Genomic DNA, 23,351 nt, shown 5'->3' with positions numbered 1-23,351 from the left:
AGTCTTCAGTGTCTGTAGCTTCTGCAGTTCTATAGATTATATTAACTATAATAAGTGTAAGATATATGAGATATATTTTCTGCTGGCATATTTCAAGTGTGCATGGAAAACTACAGAAAGGAGGACAAGTTGAATCTTTTTTTCCAAATACAAATCTTTCATTCTCATTTTCCTTATGCAGATTTTTTTCAAAGTTTAATAAAAGCTTATGTACCACTGCAAACTTTGAAATACATGTTAATGTCAGCTTGCAAACTTAGCTTGAGTCTGTAGGTGTCTTTCCATAGGGCAACATCCCTTGCTTCCTTATTTTTGTCACCTACAGTCATGTGAAAAAGTACTTTGTTCTTATGATCTACTTGGTCTATTTGGTTCACATGACTCTGTGGAGCCCTGTGAAAAACCAAGTACATCCTTACTTGCTTCCACAGGAATTAAGAGGGTAAGTAGAGTAAGAACATGGCTTCAATTTTTCAAAGCTGCACTTAAAGAAACCACAAAACTCGTGGAACAATATTCTTGAGACAGATGAGACCAAAGTAGGAATGTTTGATCATAGTGCACAGTGAACTGTTTGGACAAAACCAAACACACCATGCCAGCACGAATACCTCATACCAACTGTCAAGTATGGTGGAGGAGTGATGATTTGGACTTGTTTTGCAACCATAGGACCTGAGCATCTTGCAGTCATTGAGTCAACCTGTTTTCAGTGCTAACCACAGTCATTAGCACTATTGCCTCAGAGCAAGAAGGTTCTGTGTTCAAATTCACTCGTCAACTCGTCAAGTTTGCATGTTCTCTCCGTGCTTTCAATTGTTGAATTGTTTCAATTCAACTGTATTTATACACCACCGAATTACAACAGTAGTAGCCTCAAGATGCTTATTCCAAGGTAGAGACCCTACAAAAATACAGGGGAAATTATTTCAGTGTGCTCTCTCCAGGCACTCCAACCTTCATTTACCATCCAAAGACATGCATAGATTATCTTAAGCGGGAATATTAAATTGGCCATAGGTATAAAAGTGAGATTAAATGATTTGTTAGTTGTCCCTGTGATACACTGATCAAAAATACCTTGTTTTTATAGCAATGATGGTGAACCCATGACCTAGTTCATAAAACTTGTAATACAGCACTGAAGGGACGCCATTTAATTGGACTAAAGCTCGGGTCTAAGTGTTAATGTATTTGATGCTTCCTTTATACAATGAAAAACAGGCTTCAGTGTTAAGGACTCTCTTTCATCCACACAAGTTCAGGTAAACTTCTCAAAAAGGCGAACCTTAAGGTGCTTTTTTCTCTAATTAGGCTGCAGTAACATGACTTTACAACAAAAAGCATATAAAAGAGCAGGTGTGGATAGGGACACACACTTATGGACAGAATATGTCACTGCAGGGCAAGTGCAGTGCTAAACTGCTGGATTAACCTTTTAACCTTCTATAACAGAAATCCTCTCAACAGCCTGGGAGGTTCAACTCAGGAGAAACAATCAGCTAATCTGTAAACTGGCCACAGAAAATACCACCAGACTACTGGTTTTTCTTTTGGTTTTTTTAGAGCCTTCATTTTGGCCATTTCTCATTTCTTAGACATTTTCAACAAGTTCTGAAAAAATGTAAAGCTAGAACAGTTTTCTAGAATTCTTTTGAGGACTACGTTGACATTATCATGCAATACATGCATAACTACTACAATAACACTTGTATTACTACATAATTCTTTTGCGTCAACTTGCAACTTTAGCACAGGATGGAGTGCAGTGAGTTTTACAGAAAGAAACAGATATTATGCTGAAAGAGTTATTAAAAGCTTCTATAGACTACATTCTAACTCCTCTACATCACAAGTTAACCAATATGTTTGGTGTGAGAAAACTCATGTGTTAAGATTACAAGTCACTGAGTAACTGATTAATTTACTTGCAAATGCTACTTCTGTTTCCATATTTTTGTATTTGAATAATAACATGCAGATTGTAACTGATCTCCAAGCAGAGTCAGGGGCAGCTTGTCTAACATGTTGGTCTCCTGTCAACCCTTTGTTAACAGGGGTACAGACACACTCATGACAGAAATGACAATTTCCTACAGATCCAATTCAAGCTACGTAGGTTCCAGATACAATAGGAGACGCAATTTATAGGATGGATGGAACATGAGATTCAATTCAATTCCATTCAAATAGCCCCAATTCACAACAACTGTTGCCTCAAAGTAAGGCTTACAATCACACAGCCCCCCTATGAGCAAGCACTTGGAAGGAAAAGGAGCAGCAATTCATCGGAACAGGTTGTGGGTGAGGGCAAAGTACAGTGAGAGAGAGAGAGAGAGAGAGAGAGAGAGAGAGCGCAAGAGTTTAATTCAATTAACTGCTAATTAATAAATACAGAAGCGGTGTATAAAAACACAGATAGTAAAAAGTGATAAAAATGTATTATGGGCACCCACTGCAGCCTCAGCCTGTTGTCATATGACCCACCCTAACTATATGCTTTATCTAAAATTAAAGTTTTAAGTTTAATATTAATGGTATCTGTCTTCTGAATCCAAATTGTGAAATGGTTCCGTGGAAATGGGTCCTTACAGCTAAAAGCTCTACCTACTTTTAAAAGCTCTAGGAACCACAAGTAGCCAGCGGTCTGAGAGCAAAGTGCTTTCATAGGATGATATATGATATGATATATCTGAAGTATTATGAGGTCCTTAAGATATGACAGGGCCTGATTATTCAAGATTTTGAATCTAAAGATTATTTTAAATTCAATTCTGATTTTAACAAGGAGTCAGTGAAGAGCACTAATGTAGGAGAAATATTCTCTCTCTTTGTAGTCCCTGTCAGTACCCTCGCTGCAGCATTCTGGATCAACTGAGGGGCTTTTAAGGGAGTTTTTCAAGCAACCTGAAAATACTGAATTACAACAGTCCAGCCTAGATGTAATAAATGTAAGCTAGCTTTTCAGCATATTTCTGACACAGTGATGGGCCACGGTAATGTCATCTCAAGTATTTAGTGAGACATTGTGTTTCTAAGATTCCTAGGACTGAGTACAATAACCTCCGTTTTATTGAAATGTAAAAGTAAAAAAAAAACAAAAAAACAGATCAATCCAGGCTTTTATATCTTTAAGACGTGACTGTAGTTTTACAGGCTGATTTGTATCATATGGCTTCATGGATAAATAAAGCTGGGTATCATTTGCATAACAATGAAAACCTATGCAGTGTTTCCTAATAGTATTGTCTAAGGAATGCATGTATAATGTAAAAAGTATTGGTCCCAGCACAAAACCCTGCTGAAGAAGACTCCCCATTTACATACACAAACTGGAATCTGTCAGATAGATATGCTTCAAACCCAAGCAATATCATCATGCATTTAAATCTTTGTAGCAAACAGACAACACTATGGAAGCACACAGATGAGTCTACAGCTGGAGAACTGCAGGCCATATTACCTGTGACACAACAGGTGAACAGTAAGAATGTACAGCTGATAAATGTGATAGGAACATCTCTGATAAATCCCATATAGGTTACTATATGAAATAAGTCACTATATGAAAGTTTGAAATTAATTAATCTACACAGATGAAGCTACACAAAACATTACTATGAGTTATAAAAGAAGGTAATGAGATAGTGAAGTGAGAGCCAAAACCAAGTGAGAGATCTGTACATGGGAATGTATTTGCACAACTTCATGGTAAATTTAACATAACTCTACAACATTTTAGAGTTACCTTGCAAACATTACCTTTCAACAAGGTAACGTAACTTCCTCAAAAGATTTGTGTGCCAGTTCCAAATAAGATTTGCCTTAATTGCTATACTTTTACATTATCTGACAATAAGTTTTACATGAACTCAGAAATTTTTTACATAGCCTTGCGTAACTTTACTCAAATTTAATCAAAGTTTTACCTGCATATGAAGCACAAAATTCAAAATAATGCTGCATCCATGTTTTCCAAAAGAATTTCTCATTTTGATTCATTGACCGCAAAACAGTTTTTGGTTTTGCTTAAATCCATTCTAAATGAGCTTTGAATCAGGATCTGGATCATGTTTACATTTGCCTTTTTTCCCCACATGTCATAATCTTTGCGAACACATAAATATAGATTTATGAGTTTCGGAAATATTATTTTTTTAATATTTCAAGCAGCATCGAAGTTCTTTTGGAATCGGGGAATTGGGATTCTAAACTTTCAGCTTCCATAAGCCTCCAGGAAAACATAAAGATCTCTATCAAATAAGGTACCAGACATAATTACATGTGACTAATTATTCTTATGTGCATAGTTATCACCCAGAAACTTTGAGCCAAGAAAATGTGTTTAGTTCTTGCAATGTGCATTCCTTTTGATTCACATGAAGAGTTGGTATATATAGGGGTGGCTGTAGCTCAGGTGGTAGAGCAGGTCATCCACTGATCGGAAGGTTGGTGGTTTGATTCCTGGCTTCCCCTAGTCTACATGCCAAATATCCTTGGGCAAGATACTAACCCCAAATTGCTCATCCATCGGAGTGAGCGCTATATAACACGCTCCGATTAACACTGGGACCACTGTTACCTTCATCTACCACATCTTCTCGAGCTCTTCTCTGAGCCTTGGTATTTCTCAAACTTCTCGTGTTCCTTCTTCTTGATGTAGCTGTCATTCGGTATCACTACAGCCGTTTTCCTCTGCTTGTCCACCACTATTATGTCTGGTTGATTAGCCACCCCCATTTTTTCCATCTGTATCTGGAAGCCCCAAAGGATCTTAGCATGGCTCATTGTCGACCACCCTTTTGACCTCAGGACTTCCTGGCCATACTCAACACAGATGTTCCTGTACACTATGCCGGCGCCTTGTTTATGGCGTTCCACGTATGCCCTGCCTGCCAACATCCTTGCATCCTGCTGTGATGTGCTGGAGTGTCTCAGGGGCATCTTTACACAGCCTGCAACTGGGGTCTTGCCTGGTGTGGTAGACTCCAGCCTCTATGGATTTTATACTTAGAGCTTGTTCCTGTGCTGTCTTTCAGTCCAGCCCCTGGTAGGATTTCTGGATGTCAGCCACTTCTTCCATCTGCCGGTGATGCATAACATGCAGGGGCCGGTCCTTCCATGATGGAAATTGAGAACCCAGAAATTCAATTCCTTGGAATATTTAGTCTGTCAGTTGGTTTCAGTTTGTGTGCTGGAGAAGGAAATTAATGGCCCAGTCTACTGTGTGGATATGGAGATTACTTTTATTTTTACAAGAGTGCAATGGTAAAGTGTAAAGAACAGAAACACTTGCATTATACTGCCAACACATAAGTGATATGGATGATGGAATCAGAATAGCTAAATTCTTATCAATTCCCAATTTATTCTTAGGTTGTTCCATTACAGACCATGAAACTGAAGTGCTGCACAAGTTCAAAGCCATTTATGCTCATATTTGAAACACACGAATATCAAGACCTCCAAGTTGGCACAAAGAACAGGGGCAGAAACAGCTTATAACACTCTAACCCAGTGACTATCACGGAGACTTCAGTTTTATCTGAACTGACAAGTTTGTCTGGGATAGGAAGAACACAGCTTCAATTTTGTATTTGGGTCAGTAAATGGTACAAATGTAAATGCACATGTGTTGGTATACGTGTGTCTCACCCATTGTTGGTGTGCTTAGAGCCATGACTCCATAGTAGGAGAACGGGCCAGTTTCAAACTTCATGTTCTCATTTCCGGCTTCAACCTCCACCCGTCCCTGTAATACAAATACGAATGCAAACGTAAATACACAAACACAGAGACAAACACAAACTAGGGAAATCTTTGATGAAGAAGTGACCGTTCCAAACATTTTCAGTAACACAAGGCTTAGATGGGGACCAGGCTGCTAAGCTAAAACTATCTTTGTGGAAAGGTCTTCTATATGTCTATCATTTAATGACCAAAAGAGATTTTCCATCAGACAATAACAGAGACATCTCCTTGAAAACCACATCTGACTCCTGCAGAAAATTTTGTGCACAACTTTAGCATCAGCCTGTTTACTGGCTTCTGTAACCACACAGCCTCCACTTCTACCATGCAGACCACATTAAGATCTAAAACCACTACATCCTGACTCAATATGTCAGCAACGCTAGGCTTGGTCTACTGTTTATGAGAAATGGTCAATTTGTTTTTATGAATATATAAAGTCTGAAAGATCCAAAATGTTTTTTTAGAGGAAGCATTTCAGCATAAGAAGCTGTGGTATGCCAACTTGGCAGCTGAGGCAGAGGACAGAGGCTGGAAGATCAAGGTGCGCCCGGTGGAAGTGGAGTGCACGGACTTTGTTGCCAGTACAACAGCAAAACTGCTTAGAGAGATTGGGATCAGAGGACAGGCGCAACGGCAGGCTATAAGAGAACTAGCTAACACTGCTGAGAGGACCAGTCACTGGATATGGTTAAAAAGGGCTGACATCACTTGGGCAGCTACAGCAGTCAGCTAACCGCGAGAGAAAAGAAAATATTATGCTCTTCTCCCCTCTGCTCTTCTTCCCTTTTCTGGGAGGCGGTGGGGAGGTAGAGCGTACAGCCCAATCCAGCGGGCAGCTGTGGGAAGCCAGATCGGATGCCCCCCTTCCGGCTCTCCTCTCTGCTCTCTCCTATCTTGTACCTTTTCTATCCCTTTGAAGAAGTGAAGCTCCATAAATGCTAAAGAGGTAAGTATTATTTCTCAGTTGCAGTGAATAGATAGGAGAAAATAAACTGTACAAAAATAAACAGAAGAAAGAATAGGAGAAATAACAACTTAACATAAACCAGTGACACACTGCAGGGCCTGACCAACCCTGGCAGGACCTCCTTGGATTGTCCATTACTGATGATGTGTCCCAAATCTTAATATGATAACCTAGATCAGATCTCTAATCCCCCCCCCCCCCCAAACAATGGCAGATTAGCTTGGTAAAAGACCAAAAGTTGAGGCACACAACGATGTGTGCTGCTGGTAACGTTTCTGGGCTGCCTTTCCTCATAACAGTCATCCCTCAAGATTCTCGCCATTTAAAGCTATGCATTATCAGGGAGTACAACATCTAGTCCTTTTACTGAATTTAAAAGGGCGTAAAATAGAGTTACTTCCATAGCATTTCATTAGTTGTTGTTTTGGGTTGTTGTTTAATGATCCATGTTGCCTTTACCAAACTGGCATGATTAGTAATGCAAAAGCCCAAATGTTTTTGCACTTTTGAATGTATCACATTTCCAGTAATACTCTCAGCCAGCTATATTACCTTAATCATGTTGCTGAACATCTTTCCTCACACCCTGTTTTGCAGGACATTCTACTATTTCCCTTATTTCCAGGATTGTCCTCCAGGGCAGTAAATCAAAACCTCAAAAGGTTTTCAGGCTTTCCAGGACCTGCAGGAACCAGACTGTCTATGTGATACATGTGTGACCTGGAGCCTCTGCAGTGAAAAATCCACGAGTCGGGTCTTATGGCATGTAAGAGAAACACCTTAGCCTCCTATAAATATTACATCCTGCCGCAGGCACTCCAGTGTAGGGTTCAGTGTCTCTTTACCTCAAACAAATCAACACATAGACGTTTGTGCTTTCCTTGCTCTCAGGACTCCCGATAATACACTGCCTTAATTTAACCTTTAACATAAATGCTGCACTGATCTGATTCCAACCTAAAACTCAATGCAGCGCCACGAGGTCTGTCAATAAAGACAAGCTAAAATCTACATTTTCCAAGGTATAAGGATCAAACTGGTCCTCACCAAGACAGACACGTGTGCGCACACACACACACACACACACACACACACACACACACACACACACACACACACACACACACACACACACACACACACACACACACACAGCCAAGTGATGGAATGGGAGCAGTTCTGCTCAGGTTGCACACTGAGCATGTAGAGTCCCTCTATCCACACCTCAGGTGTTGACAACAAAGCCTACAGAAACTAACAACAGTTTCGCCTCAGCACAGCAGACACAGCCATCGTATGTGTATTCATCTGCATCTTGCTTTGAAACACTAAATAGAGAATTCGTACTCAATTCTCCAAATACCCTCCTAAGGGCATGCACACTTTTGTTGTACACTGTAAGTACCTTAAGTCAGGTACAGACTCGAAAGGTGTTTAGAGCCTGCATGTGTGCAAATCACCCCTACACACACACACACCCACCAACCACTCTAACAACCAGAGATAAACCTGTTGGTCACCAGATTAAGCAGGTCAATCTACGTCATCCAGTCTGACTACATTATGACCCTTGAAATCTATGCCAAAATGAAAATAGATAAATGAATCGATAAATCAATAAGAGACTCAAAAAAGAATAAATCATGAATCCCAAAAATACAATGTAGAGTACTTTTTATTTAGTGTCAATTTAATTGACATTTGGTTTACAAATGTATAAACTTTCACATTTTCAGTGGTTTGAGGAGACTATGAGCACGTTAAGATAACTATGATTTGATGCTAAATGAATACAATTGAATTGAAGTGAACACTTACACTATGTATTCATTCATTTGATTTTGTACTTCTCTGCCTGTATCATTCTCCACATGCATTGTTTCTGATTTTTTATTTCTACATTTCTTTGTGCATTTATTTTTTGATATATAAATGAAGCAGGCAATGAGTGAAAGTGTCACATGGAGTCAGATTTTTGCCTATTATCTGACTGATGTTAAGATGAATGAGCAGTGGTAAAACCACAAAACATACTGTTATTGTAGTCACCCCTTAAATGATCTTTATCAGTCTAAGTGTATGATATTTTTGCAATATTTTCACCAATGCGCAACTCAAGGCTTTATCTCTAGCTTCAAAGCCATCAGACTCTGTTAGCAATGACAGTCACTTTATCTTTGGTTAGTCAGCTAGGTTTGGAGTGGTGTGCAACTTTAGTGTTTTTAACTTATTAGCATACTTGGGCAGAAATCTCATAGAGACTAGCTGGGAACCACCAGTCCCTAGGGCAGGGGTGTCAAACTCAAATACACAGTGGGCCAAAATTCAAAACTGGAACAAAGTCGCGGGCTAATGTTAATATTTATTGAAATATATTTATTCCTCCAGATATAAGAATGAATCTTTTCTTATGGACTAAAACACGTTTTGCTGAAAAACTGAATATGGAACAAGCAAAGCTTAATACTAAACAATATATATACTAGCTGTATAATACCAGTAGGCCAGCTCTAATAGTAATTTGGTATGGCTTCGCGGGCCAAATGTAATTAGGCTGCGGGCCAAATTTGGCCCGCGGGCCAGAGTTTGACACCTATGCCCTAGGGGAAAAAATGACTATTCCACAGCCAGTTGTGAGAACTTGACCAAAGTGTACTTGGTCATAAAGAATTTTATGGTGCTGCATCAAAAACGGTGTTTGGTGTTCAGGAGATTGTCAATAGGTTGTATGGAACATGACAATTTGTCTGCAAACACTCACCAATTACTCACCAACTGGTAGTGAAACAGTATTTCAAAAGTCCCAGACATACTCCTGATTACCACCAAATCATATAGGTGATGTCACCATTTCTACAGACTATATGAATGTGTTTTTACCTGCAGAATGAGAACAAAGTAGTCGACAGGTTTGCCTCTCTGATAGAGGAAGTGCTGTGGCGATCGTTTATCATTTTCATTAAACTTTAGTTCCTGGATGACATCCGGATGTTTGAGGATCCTCAGTAGGACTTTCTCTGTGATCTGGAATGGGCTGAACAGGCTCACCTCTAATGGGAGAGAAAAAAAGGCATTGTAAACGATCAAATTAAAACAGCAGAAAATACAGGCCTTGGACTAATTATTGACTGAGAGGTTTTTAGTAGATAACTTTATAGCATTTTACAGTCAATAAATAAAAATCAGCTGATTAGTTTAAGCCCTGTTAATTTGCATACTAAAAGATAGCATGTACAGACAGTGGCTGTGATTCAGCAGAGGATAATAGTCAGTGGCACTGAAACAAATGTGTGCTGGCTAAATGTAAGATTATTGCCTAGTGAATATCACCTGTGGCCAGGAAACGATGAGCTGCCAGTAGGAGCTGAGGAGAGATCTTCACCTTACTGTCCCCTTCTTGCTTGAACGCTGAGAAGTCGCGTTTGCTTTTGTTGGGATCCACCTTCTTCCTGTTCCTGTTGTCAGCTGTGGCAAGAAAGAAAAGAAATAGGAGTTTAAATAATAGTAAAAATGAATGAAATTAAATGAAAAGTCATGTTTTGCTCTGTTAAAATTTCAAAAAAGTTTAAACTTAGAAAGGTGAAAGTCAAAGAGGAGGAGGCAGCACGAGCAGGCACCAGCTGATAGCACTCCGGCAATTTCAGTGTTTTTTTACGGTGTCCCACACAAACCGTTAACTAACTGACTCTATTGCACTCCACATACCACTGCCTTTGTAATGCAGATGCTGCTCTATGGACAATTCTACCCTCAAGAATCTCATGTTTACAAGCTGCTACACTGGTCACTTTAAATCATTAAACCTGTAAATTGTAAATTTTAAATTGTTATTGATCCTTTTACCTTACGTACCTAAGCGTATATTTATTTCTCTTCTTATATTTATTGTTGTCTTTTGCACTGAATGGAACTGGAGCCTCGTCTGTACTGTACTGTATATAGCAGAGATGACAATAAAGTTTACTTTGACTTTGAGAAGTTATAAGGTAATGCTAGTCAGCTTGTTTACCAAGGTGAATTCATAAGCTATACAGGTGTAACGCAAAGCAATACGTGTCAGGCAAATGAATAATAAAATATTAAAAATATACTCATTAAAACTAAAGGAACAACTTTTGTGGTCTGCAACTTACAGCAAGTCAAATTATTAGGGACATAAAAACACTCCATCATGTGAGTTATTAAAGGTTGAGCTTTTCAGACCTTAGTCATGTTAATGTGATCATTAACAATATAAATATCATAAAGTTGGACACTTTAACATGGGAGGCTGTGGGGATTTTATTTAACATTTAAATTATATACAATTATATATATTATGAGTAGGACAACACAGCAATCATCTCTAAGTACAGGTCCTGTGTACATGTGCTGCTGTATCACTGTACCAGTGCTTTTGTCGGTGAGTGAGTGTTTATGTGTTATAACATTTATGTGAGTGCTGCAGTCAGCAATTAGCAAGAGCTGACTCACTGTAGAGGTCAGATTCATCCAGGATCTCTGACTTGATGATCTCCTCGATAACATCCTCTAAGGTGACTAATCCCAGCACCTCATAGAAAGGATCTCCCTCCCCCTCATTGTTCACCTTCTGGACGATGGCCAAATGAGATTTACCTGGTGAGGACACAGATCACCTAAAGGTTATGAGAAACAAGAGCACTGTAGAACATGCATATCATTTTTCTCATCATTTTAAATTCCCTATGTTTCCAGAAATCATTTAACATGAAAGTGGGGCAGCATCAAACACGACAGAGGAGAAGAAGTTAGCGAGTTTCAGTGCAGCTGCTGCGTCTTTAACTTCAGCATCTAGCCTTTAGACAGATTTAGCTCCTGCTACAAGAAAACATCCTTTTTTGTTTTACAAAAGTCACACTGCTATTCGATCTGTCAGTGGATTTATCCTGACTGATGAGAGGGCAGACTCATGCCTTAATATAGCCCAGACTAGGCTAAGAGCTTTGAAGAGAAAAGAGTTGGAAGGACTGCCAGAATGAGATAAAGAGAAGTGAGACAGAGAGAGAGGCAGGAGGAGAACGAAGCTAAGTAGAAAGAGGTATATAACAAGAGGACACAAAGCATTATTGCACTCATGACTCTGCATTGTTCTCACAACACTCCCCACATGCACCGACTGCATGCAGCACTGTGTGCAAACAACTAAACCTGATACAACATGATGAGCAATGGCTGCCAGTAAGAGTTAAGTAAAAACATTATCAGGTCAGCAGGATGGAAACCTGTCACAGTTCATGGTCATCAAACACCAGCAGAAGCAGAAGCACTATCTACTTTTGGCCTCCATGGTGCTCACTGATTTGTATGAAGTAAAAGAAACAGAAACGTCCATTTTCAGCAAGAAAACATTTATTTTGTTTCAATAGGTTTCATCAACTCCAGTGGTGAACCTTTAAACAGTGTTTCATTCCCAGCCTTTTTCACCTGATCTGCTTTGAAAAGGTCTTGAGCAACCCATTACTTCTTTATATTTTGCAAGGAAACAGGCACAGTGACTTACTGAAGTGTTGTGTGTTTTTATGTCCAGGTTATGCATTTACTGCATTGACAATATCTTTTGGATAATTTTCATACTGAAAACCAAAGCAGTTGCCCATCATACACTTTCCAGTTCGTATTGCATGGTAGATTAAAATGATACAGCCCAAATCAAAAGATTAAGACCACACGAAAAATGACAACAACAAAAAGAAAAAAGCATATTATGCATGCTTGGATCTTAACAAGGTTCCAAGTAGAGCCTCAATATGCAGCAAGGAGAAATGGGAGAGAGAAAAAACATTTTTTGAGCATGCAATTTGTTGAAAACAACTCTTACACTGAAGCAGGCTGCTATACAGCTGATTAAAAGTTTTGGTCCACACCTCCACACCTCCAGTCATGCCAATAACGTTGGAAACATTCGGGACCATCCATTCATCCATCCATCCATTTTCTTCCACTTATCCGCGGCAGGGTCGCGTTGGCAGCAGCCCAAGCAGAGAAGCCCAGACCTCCCTCTCCCCAGCCACCTCCTCCAGCTTGTCCGGGGGAACACCAAGGCGTTCCCAGGCCAGCCAAGAGATATAATCTCTCCAGCGTGTCCTGGGTCTGCCCTGGGGCCTCCTCCCGGTGGGACATGCCCGGAAAACCTCACCCAGGAGGCGCCCAGGAGGCATCCTTGTTAGATGCCCAAACCACCTCAACTGGCTCCTTTCGAAATGGAGGAGCAGCAGCTCTACTCTGAGCCCCTCCCGAATGGACGAACTTCTCGCCAGCCACCCTATTCCCGCTACTTGTATTCGCCATCTCGTTCTTTCGGTCACTATCCACAGCTCGTGACCATAGATGAGGGTAGGGGCGTAGATCGACTGGTAAATTGAGAGCTTCGCTTTTACACTCAGCTCTCTTTTCACCACATGGGACAGGTACAGTGTGCGCATCACTGCAGCCGCTGCACCAATTGGTCTGTTGATCTCCCTCTCTCTTCTCCCATCACTCGTGAACAAGACCCCGAGATACTTAAACTCCCTCACTTGGGGCAGGAACTCGTCCCTGACCCGGAATGGGCACTCCACCCTTTTCCGGCTGAGGACAAAGGCCTCAAATTTGGAGGTGCTGTTTCTCATTCCCACTGCTTCACACTCAGCTGCGAACCGTTCCAAGGCAAGCTGTCCATCACCTGATGAAGCCAACAGAGCCACATCATCTGCAAAAAGCAGAGATGAAATCCTGAGACCACCCAAGTGAAAGCCTTCTCCCACTTGGCTACACTTAGACATTCCGTTCATAAAAATTATAATTTCATAAAAATTATGAACAGAATGGGTGACAAAGGGCAGCCCTGGCAGAGCCCATCACTCACCAGGAACGAGTCAACTTATTGCCGTCTATGCGGACCAAGCTCTTGCAACTGTTGTATAAGGACTGAATGGCCCGTAGCAATGGGCCAGACACCTCATACTCCTGGAGCACCCCCCACAGGACCCCCAAGGGACACGGTCAAATGCCTTTTCCAAGTCCGCAAAACACATGTAGACTGGTTGGGCAAACTCCCATGCACCCTCAAGCATCCTCAAGAGGATAAAGAGCTGATCCAGTGTTCCACGAACAGGACGAAAACCGCACTGTTCCTCCTGTTTCCGAGGTTCGACTAACGGACGGACTCTCCTCTCCAGCACCCTGGCTTAGACTTTCCCAGGGAGGCTGAGGAGTGTGATTCCCCTGTAGTTGGAACACACCCTCCGGTCCCCTTTCTTTAAGATGGGGACCACTACCCCTGGTCTGCCAGTCCAGGGGTACTGCCCCTGATCTCCACGTAACATTGTAGAGACGTGTCAACCAAGACAGCCCTACAACATCCAGAGCCTTCAGGAACTCTGGGCAGACCTCGTCCACCCCAGGGGCTCTGCCACCAAGGAGTTGTTTAACTGCCTCAGTGACCTCGCCCCCAGAGATTGGCGGGTCATCCCCTTCATCCCCAGACTTTGCTTCTGCAACGGAAGACGAGCCAGTGGGATTGCGGAGGTTCTCGAAGTATTTCTTCCACCGCCCAACAACTTTCTCAGTCAAAGTCAACAGCACTCTACCCGCACTATACACAGTGCAGGTAGAACACCCCTTTCCCCTAGTGAGTCGCCTGACAGTTTGCCAGAATCTCTTCGAGGCAGCCTGAAAGTCTTTTTCCATGGCCTCTCCGGACTCCTCCTAGACCCGAGTTTTTGCTTCAGCCACCACCCGCGCCGCATTCCGCTTTGCATGTCGGTACCTATTGGGACATGGAATGTCACCTCTCTGGTGGGGAAGGAGCCTGAGCTAGTGTGTAAGGTTGAGAGGTAGATATAGTCGGGCTCACCTTAACGCATGGCCTGGGCTCTGGAACCAGCCTCCTGGAGAGGGGCTGGACTCTGTCTCAGTCTGGAATTTCCCCATGGTGAGAGGTGGCGGGCTGGGGTGGGTAACATTCAGGAACATCAAGGTAAAAAATTTTATCGTCAGAGAATAAAACTTTCTTCAACCTCCAATATCCCATGTTTGTTGCTCTCTTGCAAAGTCCAAACTGTCGGTTCTGTGGGAGTTCAAGGAGACGAGGCCTTTGAAGACGTTTTTTGTTTTTGAAGCCCTTCAGTCTCAGATGCCATCTGATGGTTATTGGGCTGCAGCCTGCACCAGTAACGGCTTTAATTTGGGTCGAGAATCGTCCAGTGGCTGTCTGTCAAGACACCAGCACTGAAATTTTTGGGGGTCTTCCACTTGACTTTCTTGTTCCATAATCCTCCGGATCATTTAAGGAATTCCAAATGACTGTCTTAATGCGTCCCACCTCAGCAGTGATGGCACACTGTGAGAGAAACTGCTTATGCAGTTCAACAACCGAACACATTCAAAAAGGGAAATTTTTTTTTGCCTTTGCAATGAGAATGTCAGTGTGACTACCTGACAGAAAATGACAATTAATCCACATTTTTGCACAGATTTGGCCTTTTAAAGGCATGTGATCTTAAACTTTTGATCAGCTGTAAAATGCTCAAAAATTTTTTTGTCTCACTCCCATTTCTTTTTGTTGCATGTTGAAGCTCTACCACCATGCAAAATTTTTAATTTATTTTAATTGGGACTGTACTTTTGACCATATTCCCAATACCACTTGTTGAAATGCAACCCCAACCCATGAAAGAACCTCCATCATGTTTTCTAGATGTCTGTGGACACTCACTGTGGTACTTCTTTTCTAACTTCCTCTGTGTGACTTGAACCAAAAGTTTCAAATTTGGATTCATCACTCCATAAACCTGTTACCACTGAATTTCAATCCATTTCTAGTGTAATGGCATACTTCAGCTTTTTCTCTCCATTTCCCATCCTTAAGTATAGCTTCTTGAAAGCCACTCTTTCACCAGCAACCTTGACACCATAGGCTGATGTATCTCTCAGGTCCTCTGTCAGGACACTCTGCATGCCATGCTGAGATATGCCAGATTTTGGGCTAATAGCTTTTTGAGATCTTAATGGTACAAAAATACTATTGCATGCCTGTGAAACTGTTATCTTTCACAAGTTTTATAGTTTCAGTAAATACAAGGAAACAACTTACCGTATGTGCTTTTGCAAAAGGCCCCAAGCAACAAGGTGCCTAATAATTTAATTTAAAATTGATTAATTGCCAAGCTGTCCATTACGTGTAGACATGACACTGGTTTATCCCTGGTGTTAAGAGCCTGAATATGACTGAATGATTCACGGCATACATATAAATATATTATATAATTTATAGTTCTTCATGTACTCAAACAGCCACTGTTTGAGGCTTAGTGCTTTCAGTGCATCAATATATCATCAGTAGTTCGAATAGTGAGCAGCTTCAGCCAACAGATTCAAACATTTGCCCCATGAGGCAAAAAAAATGACTTTGACATCAAGATTTCTATCAAACAGCTTTCTTCTTCCTACATGTGCTTTAAAAACATTTTAAAAAATGTTCTGTGTTAAGAAATGATTCTAAAATTAAAAAAAAAAAAATTATCCCTCAATTTTCTTCTGACATGTTTAAGCAGAGATGCCCACTTCCCTCCTCCACGCCTGGGGAGACAGAGGTTTTCGCATCCAGCATGTCCTGGGTCTGTCACAGGGTCTTCTGCTACTTGGACATGCCTGGAACACCTTACCTAGGAGGCTTCCTAGACAGATGCCTGAACAACATCAACTGACTCCCTTCACTGTGGAGGACCAGCAGCTCTACTCTGAGCCCTTCCTGATGATCTCTAATGCTGAGCCTAGGCACCCTTCAAAGCAAGTTCATTCCTGCCACTTGTACCCACTTGTAAAGGTAGGAAAATAGACCACTGGGTAACTCACAAAACCACAGATGCTTCACTAATTTGCTTCAAGCTCCCATAAATTATTCCCTCCCACTCAAAATATTTCACCTGGAACTATGAAACTATTAAAGTGAGAATTAGTCTCTTATGACCCATCATAAAGACAGCCTACCATGACCAAACAAAGCCACGACTGCTAGCACTGTAGTGTGCAGTCCTAGCAATGTGGTAGCCAGCAGCCAAAAACATGACTCATACATCAGACAGCACTACTACCACCATCAGTCCCACCCCCCACAGAAGGTTTGAACGCCATCTCCTTGCAGCACATTTTTAGCAGACAAGTTCAGTTTCTAACCTTAAACAAAAAGTGTCTCTCATCAAAAATGTGCTCATGTTGTTGAAGATTAATGGGCTGAAATATAAAAATCCAATTTTTTAAACTGAATTGTTGACATCAGATTGCCTAAAATACTATGGAGACCTTGATTTCCTGTTTTGCTATTATCATGGTAATTTGACAAATGGCACTTTATTTAGGCTTATGCATCATGCATGCAGGACTTGGGCTTTGATGCTATAAAAAGCCACAGCTGAAGGTGATGCTTATTTGCAATGACAGCTGAAATTACACTAATTCTTTTGCAATTTGGGGTGTGTTGGGATTCAGAGATTCTTTTATTGCTACCATATAATTTGCCTTATGAAGAATGTATTAATAACATGTTTCACAGTATCATTTATCAGTAATATTTCCTACAGGGTTTATATTGCATTGAATATGTCTGTCATCACATTGACCTTTCTATTTTTACAGGTTGAGTTCATTTTATACACAATGCATAAATGTGCTTGGTTAGAGTTGATGTTCCATTCTAGAAGGTTTTAAGCTTCACTGGTGAGAGTGTCCAGATGATACATGCTGAGGGGAGATGAGAACATAGCAGGTTAATTGCATGCACGCTTACGATACACATATTAATCTAGTAGCAGGTCTGAGCGAAGGCCTAAGCGTCTTCTGCTTCAGTTTGAGACTGGCTGCAAAGGACTCTACTTAGTGATTAAGGACGAGGGTCCATTATTAGCTCTCAGAGATGCTGAGACCTGAAGTTATTACCCTAAAAGGCAAGTAATGTAGAAAAGAGAAGTAATATGTCAGTGTATGGTTATTAGAAGTGTACGTGATGTACCCTTGTCTGCACGGGTTGAACTTTTGCCCATCTGTCACCATGTATTTTTGAACTGTATTGACGTAGGTGTGATATTTTATCCTATAAAACCAGAACCCAATGTATTCTTGTCAGAGCAACCCATTCCGTATGCTGATGGTTGGTTGTTCTCCTGTGATAATAAAACTCATCGTTTGATTGCACTTTTCCGGAGCCTCCGTAGTTTGTTGTCTGGTCTAAAGTTGATCGATCTCGCAGCAGGTGGAAATGAGGCATGCAGCCAGTTCCACAATGACTGAGCTTCATAATGTAGTTCTTTTCATATCTACAGTCTTATAAATGTAATGTCAAAGAATGAAATGCAATGTTTTTAATGTCTCTGGGGAAAAAAACCACATTGATATGTTGCAAGACCATCACAATCAGCTGCAGCGCCAAGGCTGTTATGATATTAAGCTCAGCTTTCAAGGTGTGTATATCAGTGGATTTCTGGCACTACTCCTGTACGGCTGAACGTGCCGATTTTCGTCCCATCAAACAGCACAAATCAGATGATTTGAGTGATTAGGCTAGAGATGATCTCTGACTAGAGATGATCAGTGGTATCCACAGCCAGATTTAATTAAAGGAGTAACTTGTGGCCACTTAGGTTTAAGTCATTGCAGCACACAATTATAAATATTTTAGTTTGTCGTTTCTGGTAAGCTGAAATGCTTCTGATGGTGACATTTGTATTCTTGATTTTTCCCCATTTTTTAAAAATTACTTTTACATTCACTTAAAGCCACTTTACTAGGCAGATTCAATGCAATCTAACATCACAGCCCTGCCACAAATTCATTTTTAACTTTTGCTGACATTGTTTTAAATGGTGCGGATTCTGCTTTATCTTTATCACTGAGCTGTGCTTATATGCAAACTTGCACAGCTCAAGTATGTTCACTTTGGGGTGAAAAATGAAGTAAATGTGAAGTGACAAAAACTGCAGTTCCTCTAGAAGTAACTTGAGGTTGATACCCAACTTTACATTATCAAAAGCATTTTTACTATTTAGCATAAAAATGGTTTTGTCCTTTATGAACCCTTTCCTCCTTCATAACAAATGTACTGTGGGTGACATTAAAAAAGAAAAAAAAACCAATATATCCATTTGGATGCTGGAGTGGTGTGGCTAATTTGGGTATCAGGTATAACTGATCGGGATCAGTTATACCTGATTGGAGTCAATGAACTGGTCCTCTACACTATCTTTGCACTGTCTATCCCTTCTGGAGCATTTTAATGTAATAATTTGCAAAATAATATGGCCAACTGTGGGGTCAGAATATCAGTAAGAGAAGATACGAGATCTCTCATGACCCTAGGGTGTGAGTGTGTATGCCAGAACACTCTGGAATGCACACAAAGTCTTTGCAGACTACTAAGGATCACACATCCTATCACTACACAATCGATTATACACCTCTAAGCATATATGGTTAAATATTTCTAAGCATAAATGACAATCAACAATATAACCCTGACAGACAGCCAGAATGTTACCAGAATAACCAAAAATGACTGAAAATGGATAAAATGTTAAGAACATCTAAAGTTTGGCATATTCTTCATGAACAGAAAAGATGGAGATAGCCACCATGACATCACCCATGGGAGTCATTAAGTTCCACTGCGAAGGCTTAAATGAAGATTTTTGTCATAACAATCATGGTGTCTTGGAACAAATGAGGGGTGGATATAATTGAAATCAAGGAAACTGCACTCTTATAGCATAGAGATGTGTCAGTTCTCTGCAAAAATATAGAATGAACAGATTTATCGGTTATAAAAATATAACAGCAGAAACATGACCTTTTACTGTTGTTTCTTATATTAAAATGTATTGATATATATCTGAATATGACATAAGAACTAAAATGTTGGAAAACAAAGTATAAGCTGTGTATTAGATTTCTAGTGTTCCAAGTGGCTGAAGAGTGTATACTGAATTATTCGAAGGCAAAAATGAATTGCCATTAATGATCTAAATATGCGTATTTACTGATAAGAAAAGTAAATGCTGCCCTACTTCTTATCTGACACTGAAAAGGACAAGATCAGCAGTTTTTCTAGAAATTAATTGTTAATGTTTTTCAAACAAAAATAATAGAAAAGATAACTTTTTCTTAGGTCTGAACTGCAAGTTGCTGCATTTCTTTACATCAGTGTGAACTGCGGGTTCAAGATATTGCTAAGCAATTTTATGACCCAACACTTTGGGGGTGTCACCCTCACCACATAAAGCTCAATTAGATTCTCAGATTAGCTTTATGTGGTCAATAACTTTTTCCACACTGAGCCAGGCTAACATCATTACAAAAAAAATGCTAGGATATCAAACAGACCACCAGCAGCGCACATTGACTGTAACCATCTTATTGTGGTTTAAGCTCTGGGTAGTATTTTGGTCACTAGGATGAAGGGAAAACTATCAAATATTCAGATGTGCACCGAATTAGAAAAGCATTTCAGAAATTGGGTGGGTGGACCACAGCTAATCTCGTTATCTCTTGATACTACTTTTTTTCCACATACAGTGAAAAATGTATGTATGTACCTTACTGCTAATTTTTGTACCCTGCAAAATCAGCCAGTGGCACCAAACGGCCAACAGCCACGTAGCCACTAATCTAGGCCTTATGTTTGACTTAATCACTTGATTAATGAAAGAAATATTCAGCAGACACAATGATAACATTAACTTAGATGCACTTCTTATTTCACATGTTAGAAACATATTATGGATTTTTTTTAATAAACTGTCATTTATATGACAGTTTATCCAAATAAGTGTTTGTCTAGTTTCTTTTTATTCCTTTTCATATTGGGTTTCAATTTTATACTGCAGCTATGCTAGTTGTATTGTTGTGCATGGGACAATTAAAGCTCTCCAATCTTTAATAAGTGAATGCATAAACATACACTGCCCTCATGACAGCCTTATCAGGTGTGTGCAGGTTAAAAGCTCAACCCTGACCCCTTATAAGAGTAGTACAACATGTGCCCCGATGATGAAATGTGCTTTGTGTGTGTGTGTAGGCTGTGGTGTTCCACTAATCAATAGTGCTGGTGAACAGAGAGAGGGGGGGCTGTCGAGCTCACACAGGTTTAGGTCCCTGGTGATATGAAGGTTGCAGATTTTCAGAACAAAACATCATCAGGTGTTAGATTATGTCAATGCACACCCACCTTTCTTGAACTCCTCCAGCATGGCATCCAGCTTTGTGTCATGAAACACAAAGTGCACAGGGTGGTTATAGAACTTGGTGATGGTCTTTAGGTTTGTGCAGTCGTCCGGGTCCACGAAGGCCAAGTCCTTCACATACAGGATGTCCACGATGTTGGACCGCTCCTCATCATACACGGGTATGCGCGTGTATCCGCTCTCCATGATCTCTGACATAGTGTTGAAGTCCAGCACAGCATCTGCCTGGATCATAAAGCAGTTGGCTATGGGAGTCATCACATCCTCCACAGTTTTGGTCCTGAGCTCCAGGGCTCCCTGGATCATGTTAAGCTCCTCTTTGACCAGGTCATTATAAGGCTCTGTCACTTTAAGCATCTCCACCAACTTCTCTCTGTTGTACACAGTGCCGATCTCCTGTCCCAGCAGGAAATCCAACAGCTTGCTGACGGGAAAGGACAGAGGAAAGGTAAGGAACATGAAGAACTTTGTGACCAGGATCGTGTTTGCTCCCACAGCCAACCCGTGACGCGAGCACAGCGCCTGGGGGACGATCTCCCCAAATATGACAATGCCAATTGTAGAGGCGACCACGGCGCCCAGACCTGACCCGATGAGGTCATCGAGGAGGATGGTGAGGGTGGTGTTCACCAAAACGTTACCCAGGAGAAGCGAGCATAGGAGATAGTTGCCTTTGCTGCGGATCGGTTCGATTTTCCTCGCATATTTCTTCTCCTTGTCGGTGCCGCAGCTCTGAACGATCCGCAGCTCCATGGGGTCCAGCGCCATGAGCCCCAGGTTCAACCCGCTGAACATGCCCGAGAGGACCAGCAGGCACGAGATCATGATGACCTGCAGCCACATGGGTAGCAGCGACTTCTTCTCCTCCACCACCAGCATCCGGCCATCGCTGTCCCCCAGCTGCACCCACCTGCCGTCCGTGCTCAACGTGCACAGAGCGTATTCTTTCTTCTGGTCGCGTTTGCGCAGCGGCTTAATGTGCACGTTGAGCAGTCCCGACGTGCCCCGGCTGCTCACGTTTATGAAGTTCCCGACGGTGATGTCCTGCGTGAAATCCGCACAAGTTTTATCGAGCGCGTCCATCATGCCGCTGCCGCCCCGGGCCGCCGCCACCACCGTCCCCTTCTCCTCCTCCTCCTCCTCCTTCTTGACCTCTGTGAACTGGATCTCAGACCAGGCGCCCGAGTGAAGCTGGACCCCGTAAAACCGGAGCTGCACGGAGCTCTCCTCGGTCACCTGGATGACACCCTCGTCAGTGGTGCTGGCCGGCTTGTTGCTCCTCTCTAGCCTCATGCCGAGCACCTGACTCCCACCGCCTCCGCCGCCGCCTCCCCTTCCACCGCTGACACCGGGCCCAGCGGCTGCCACCAACTCTGTCCGACCGCTCCACAGACAGATAACCACGGTGAGAATGTAACCCTGCTGTCCACTCCATTCTGTCGCCATGTTTGTTTCTGTGCTCGGCGACCTGGGAGCTGACGTCATTTACTCATGTCCAAGCAGCTCCTCCCTCTCCCCCCATTCCCGCTATCTCTCACATACGCTCACTCATACACGGACACATACACACATACACACATTAACACCGACTGCCGGACAGCGACATGTAGAGCTGATAAACAAACACACTCACGCTCCTTGCAGGTCACACACGCTCCTGGTGACGCTTCGCTATCATTTTTCTGCAGCAACACTCACACTCCCCCCGCCTCAGTGCCCGGCCACGTTACTCCCCGCTGGGCTCGGGGCACTGCGGCACACAGCAGGACGGACGCTGCTGCTGCTGTCCCTGGCCACCGATTTCTCATCCAATTGTATCCAAAGCCAGTTGCGGTTATGTAAAGGCACATGGCATCTGTGTACATCCCCCCGCCCTCCATCCTCATCCTGCACCAGCCTGCATCCCGCTGGCACGATGCCCGGCCAGGGATGCTAGATGCAGGGGACGTTTATTTATTTCCTGAGAGACAAACTCTGTGGAGCCAGGATATAGCCCGTTTGTATAATGATAATAATTACATAAGCTGTCTGTATCAGTTCAGTTAAGATGTGGAAAAGCCTAATAATTTCCGAGGTTGACTATTACATTACTGCATCACTGCATTGTCACGGATTTTTTTCCCAGTGCAGTGTTTATTAGCCATCTTTATTTATTATTAGATCCTAATATTCGCTAATTAGCTGTTATGTAATAAGCCAATAACGTTAAAAGTCCTTTCCTGTAGCGTCACCCAGTGGCCACACCACTTATCAAAACTGTACTTAGGTCTGAGGTAAAATTATTTTTGAGGGGCCGAGCGTGCCAAAATTAATACAAATACAATGGTTATCATATCGTCTTGTCTCCGTGCCATTTTGTCTATTTTGTCTCTTTATGTGAGTCTTTTTGTGTTTATTTG

General features: G+C 41.7%; 1 protein-coding gene across 4 annotated transcripts in view; it reads right to left on the bottom strand.

Moving 5' to 3' along the window:
* Positions 1-22,888, bottom strand: part of LOC146706290 (metal transporter CNNM4-like) — a 46,889-nt gene extending 24,001 nt beyond the window's left edge. For 2 of the 4 annotated variants that reach the window (XR_014921483.1, XM_085464432.1), the window contains exons 1-5: positions 20,937-22,887; positions 11,195-11,338; positions 10,052-10,186; positions 9,602-9,771; positions 5,656-5,752 (exon numbers count right to left, since the gene is read on the bottom strand). Coding sequence is in view for 3 of the 4 variants with exons in the window: in XM_085464432.1 (XP_085320558.1) it covers positions 5,656-5,752; positions 9,602-9,771; positions 10,052-10,186; positions 11,195-11,338; positions 20,937-22,437 (2,047 nt within the window). In the remaining variant the exon portion in view is untranslated. Of the gene's footprint in view, positions 1-5,655; positions 5,753-9,601; positions 9,772-10,051; positions 10,187-11,194; positions 11,339-20,936 lie in introns of all 4 variants that reach the window. The other 2 variants (XM_085464433.1, XM_085464431.1) reach the window with 1 other exon arrangement.
* Between the last annotated feature and the right edge of the window lie 463 nt (positions 22,889-23,351).

The sequence above is a fragment of the Copadichromis virginalis genome, linkage group LG7 (genome assembly GCF_057382275.1).
Source record: "Copadichromis virginalis isolate Kocher_CV1m ecotype Utaka linkage group LG7, C_Virginalis_male_GT1.1, whole genome shotgun sequence".
Lineage (NCBI taxonomy): Eukaryota > Metazoa > Chordata > Actinopteri > Cichliformes > Cichlidae > Copadichromis > Copadichromis virginalis.
This window is presented reverse-complemented; position numbering and strand designations above follow the sequence as displayed.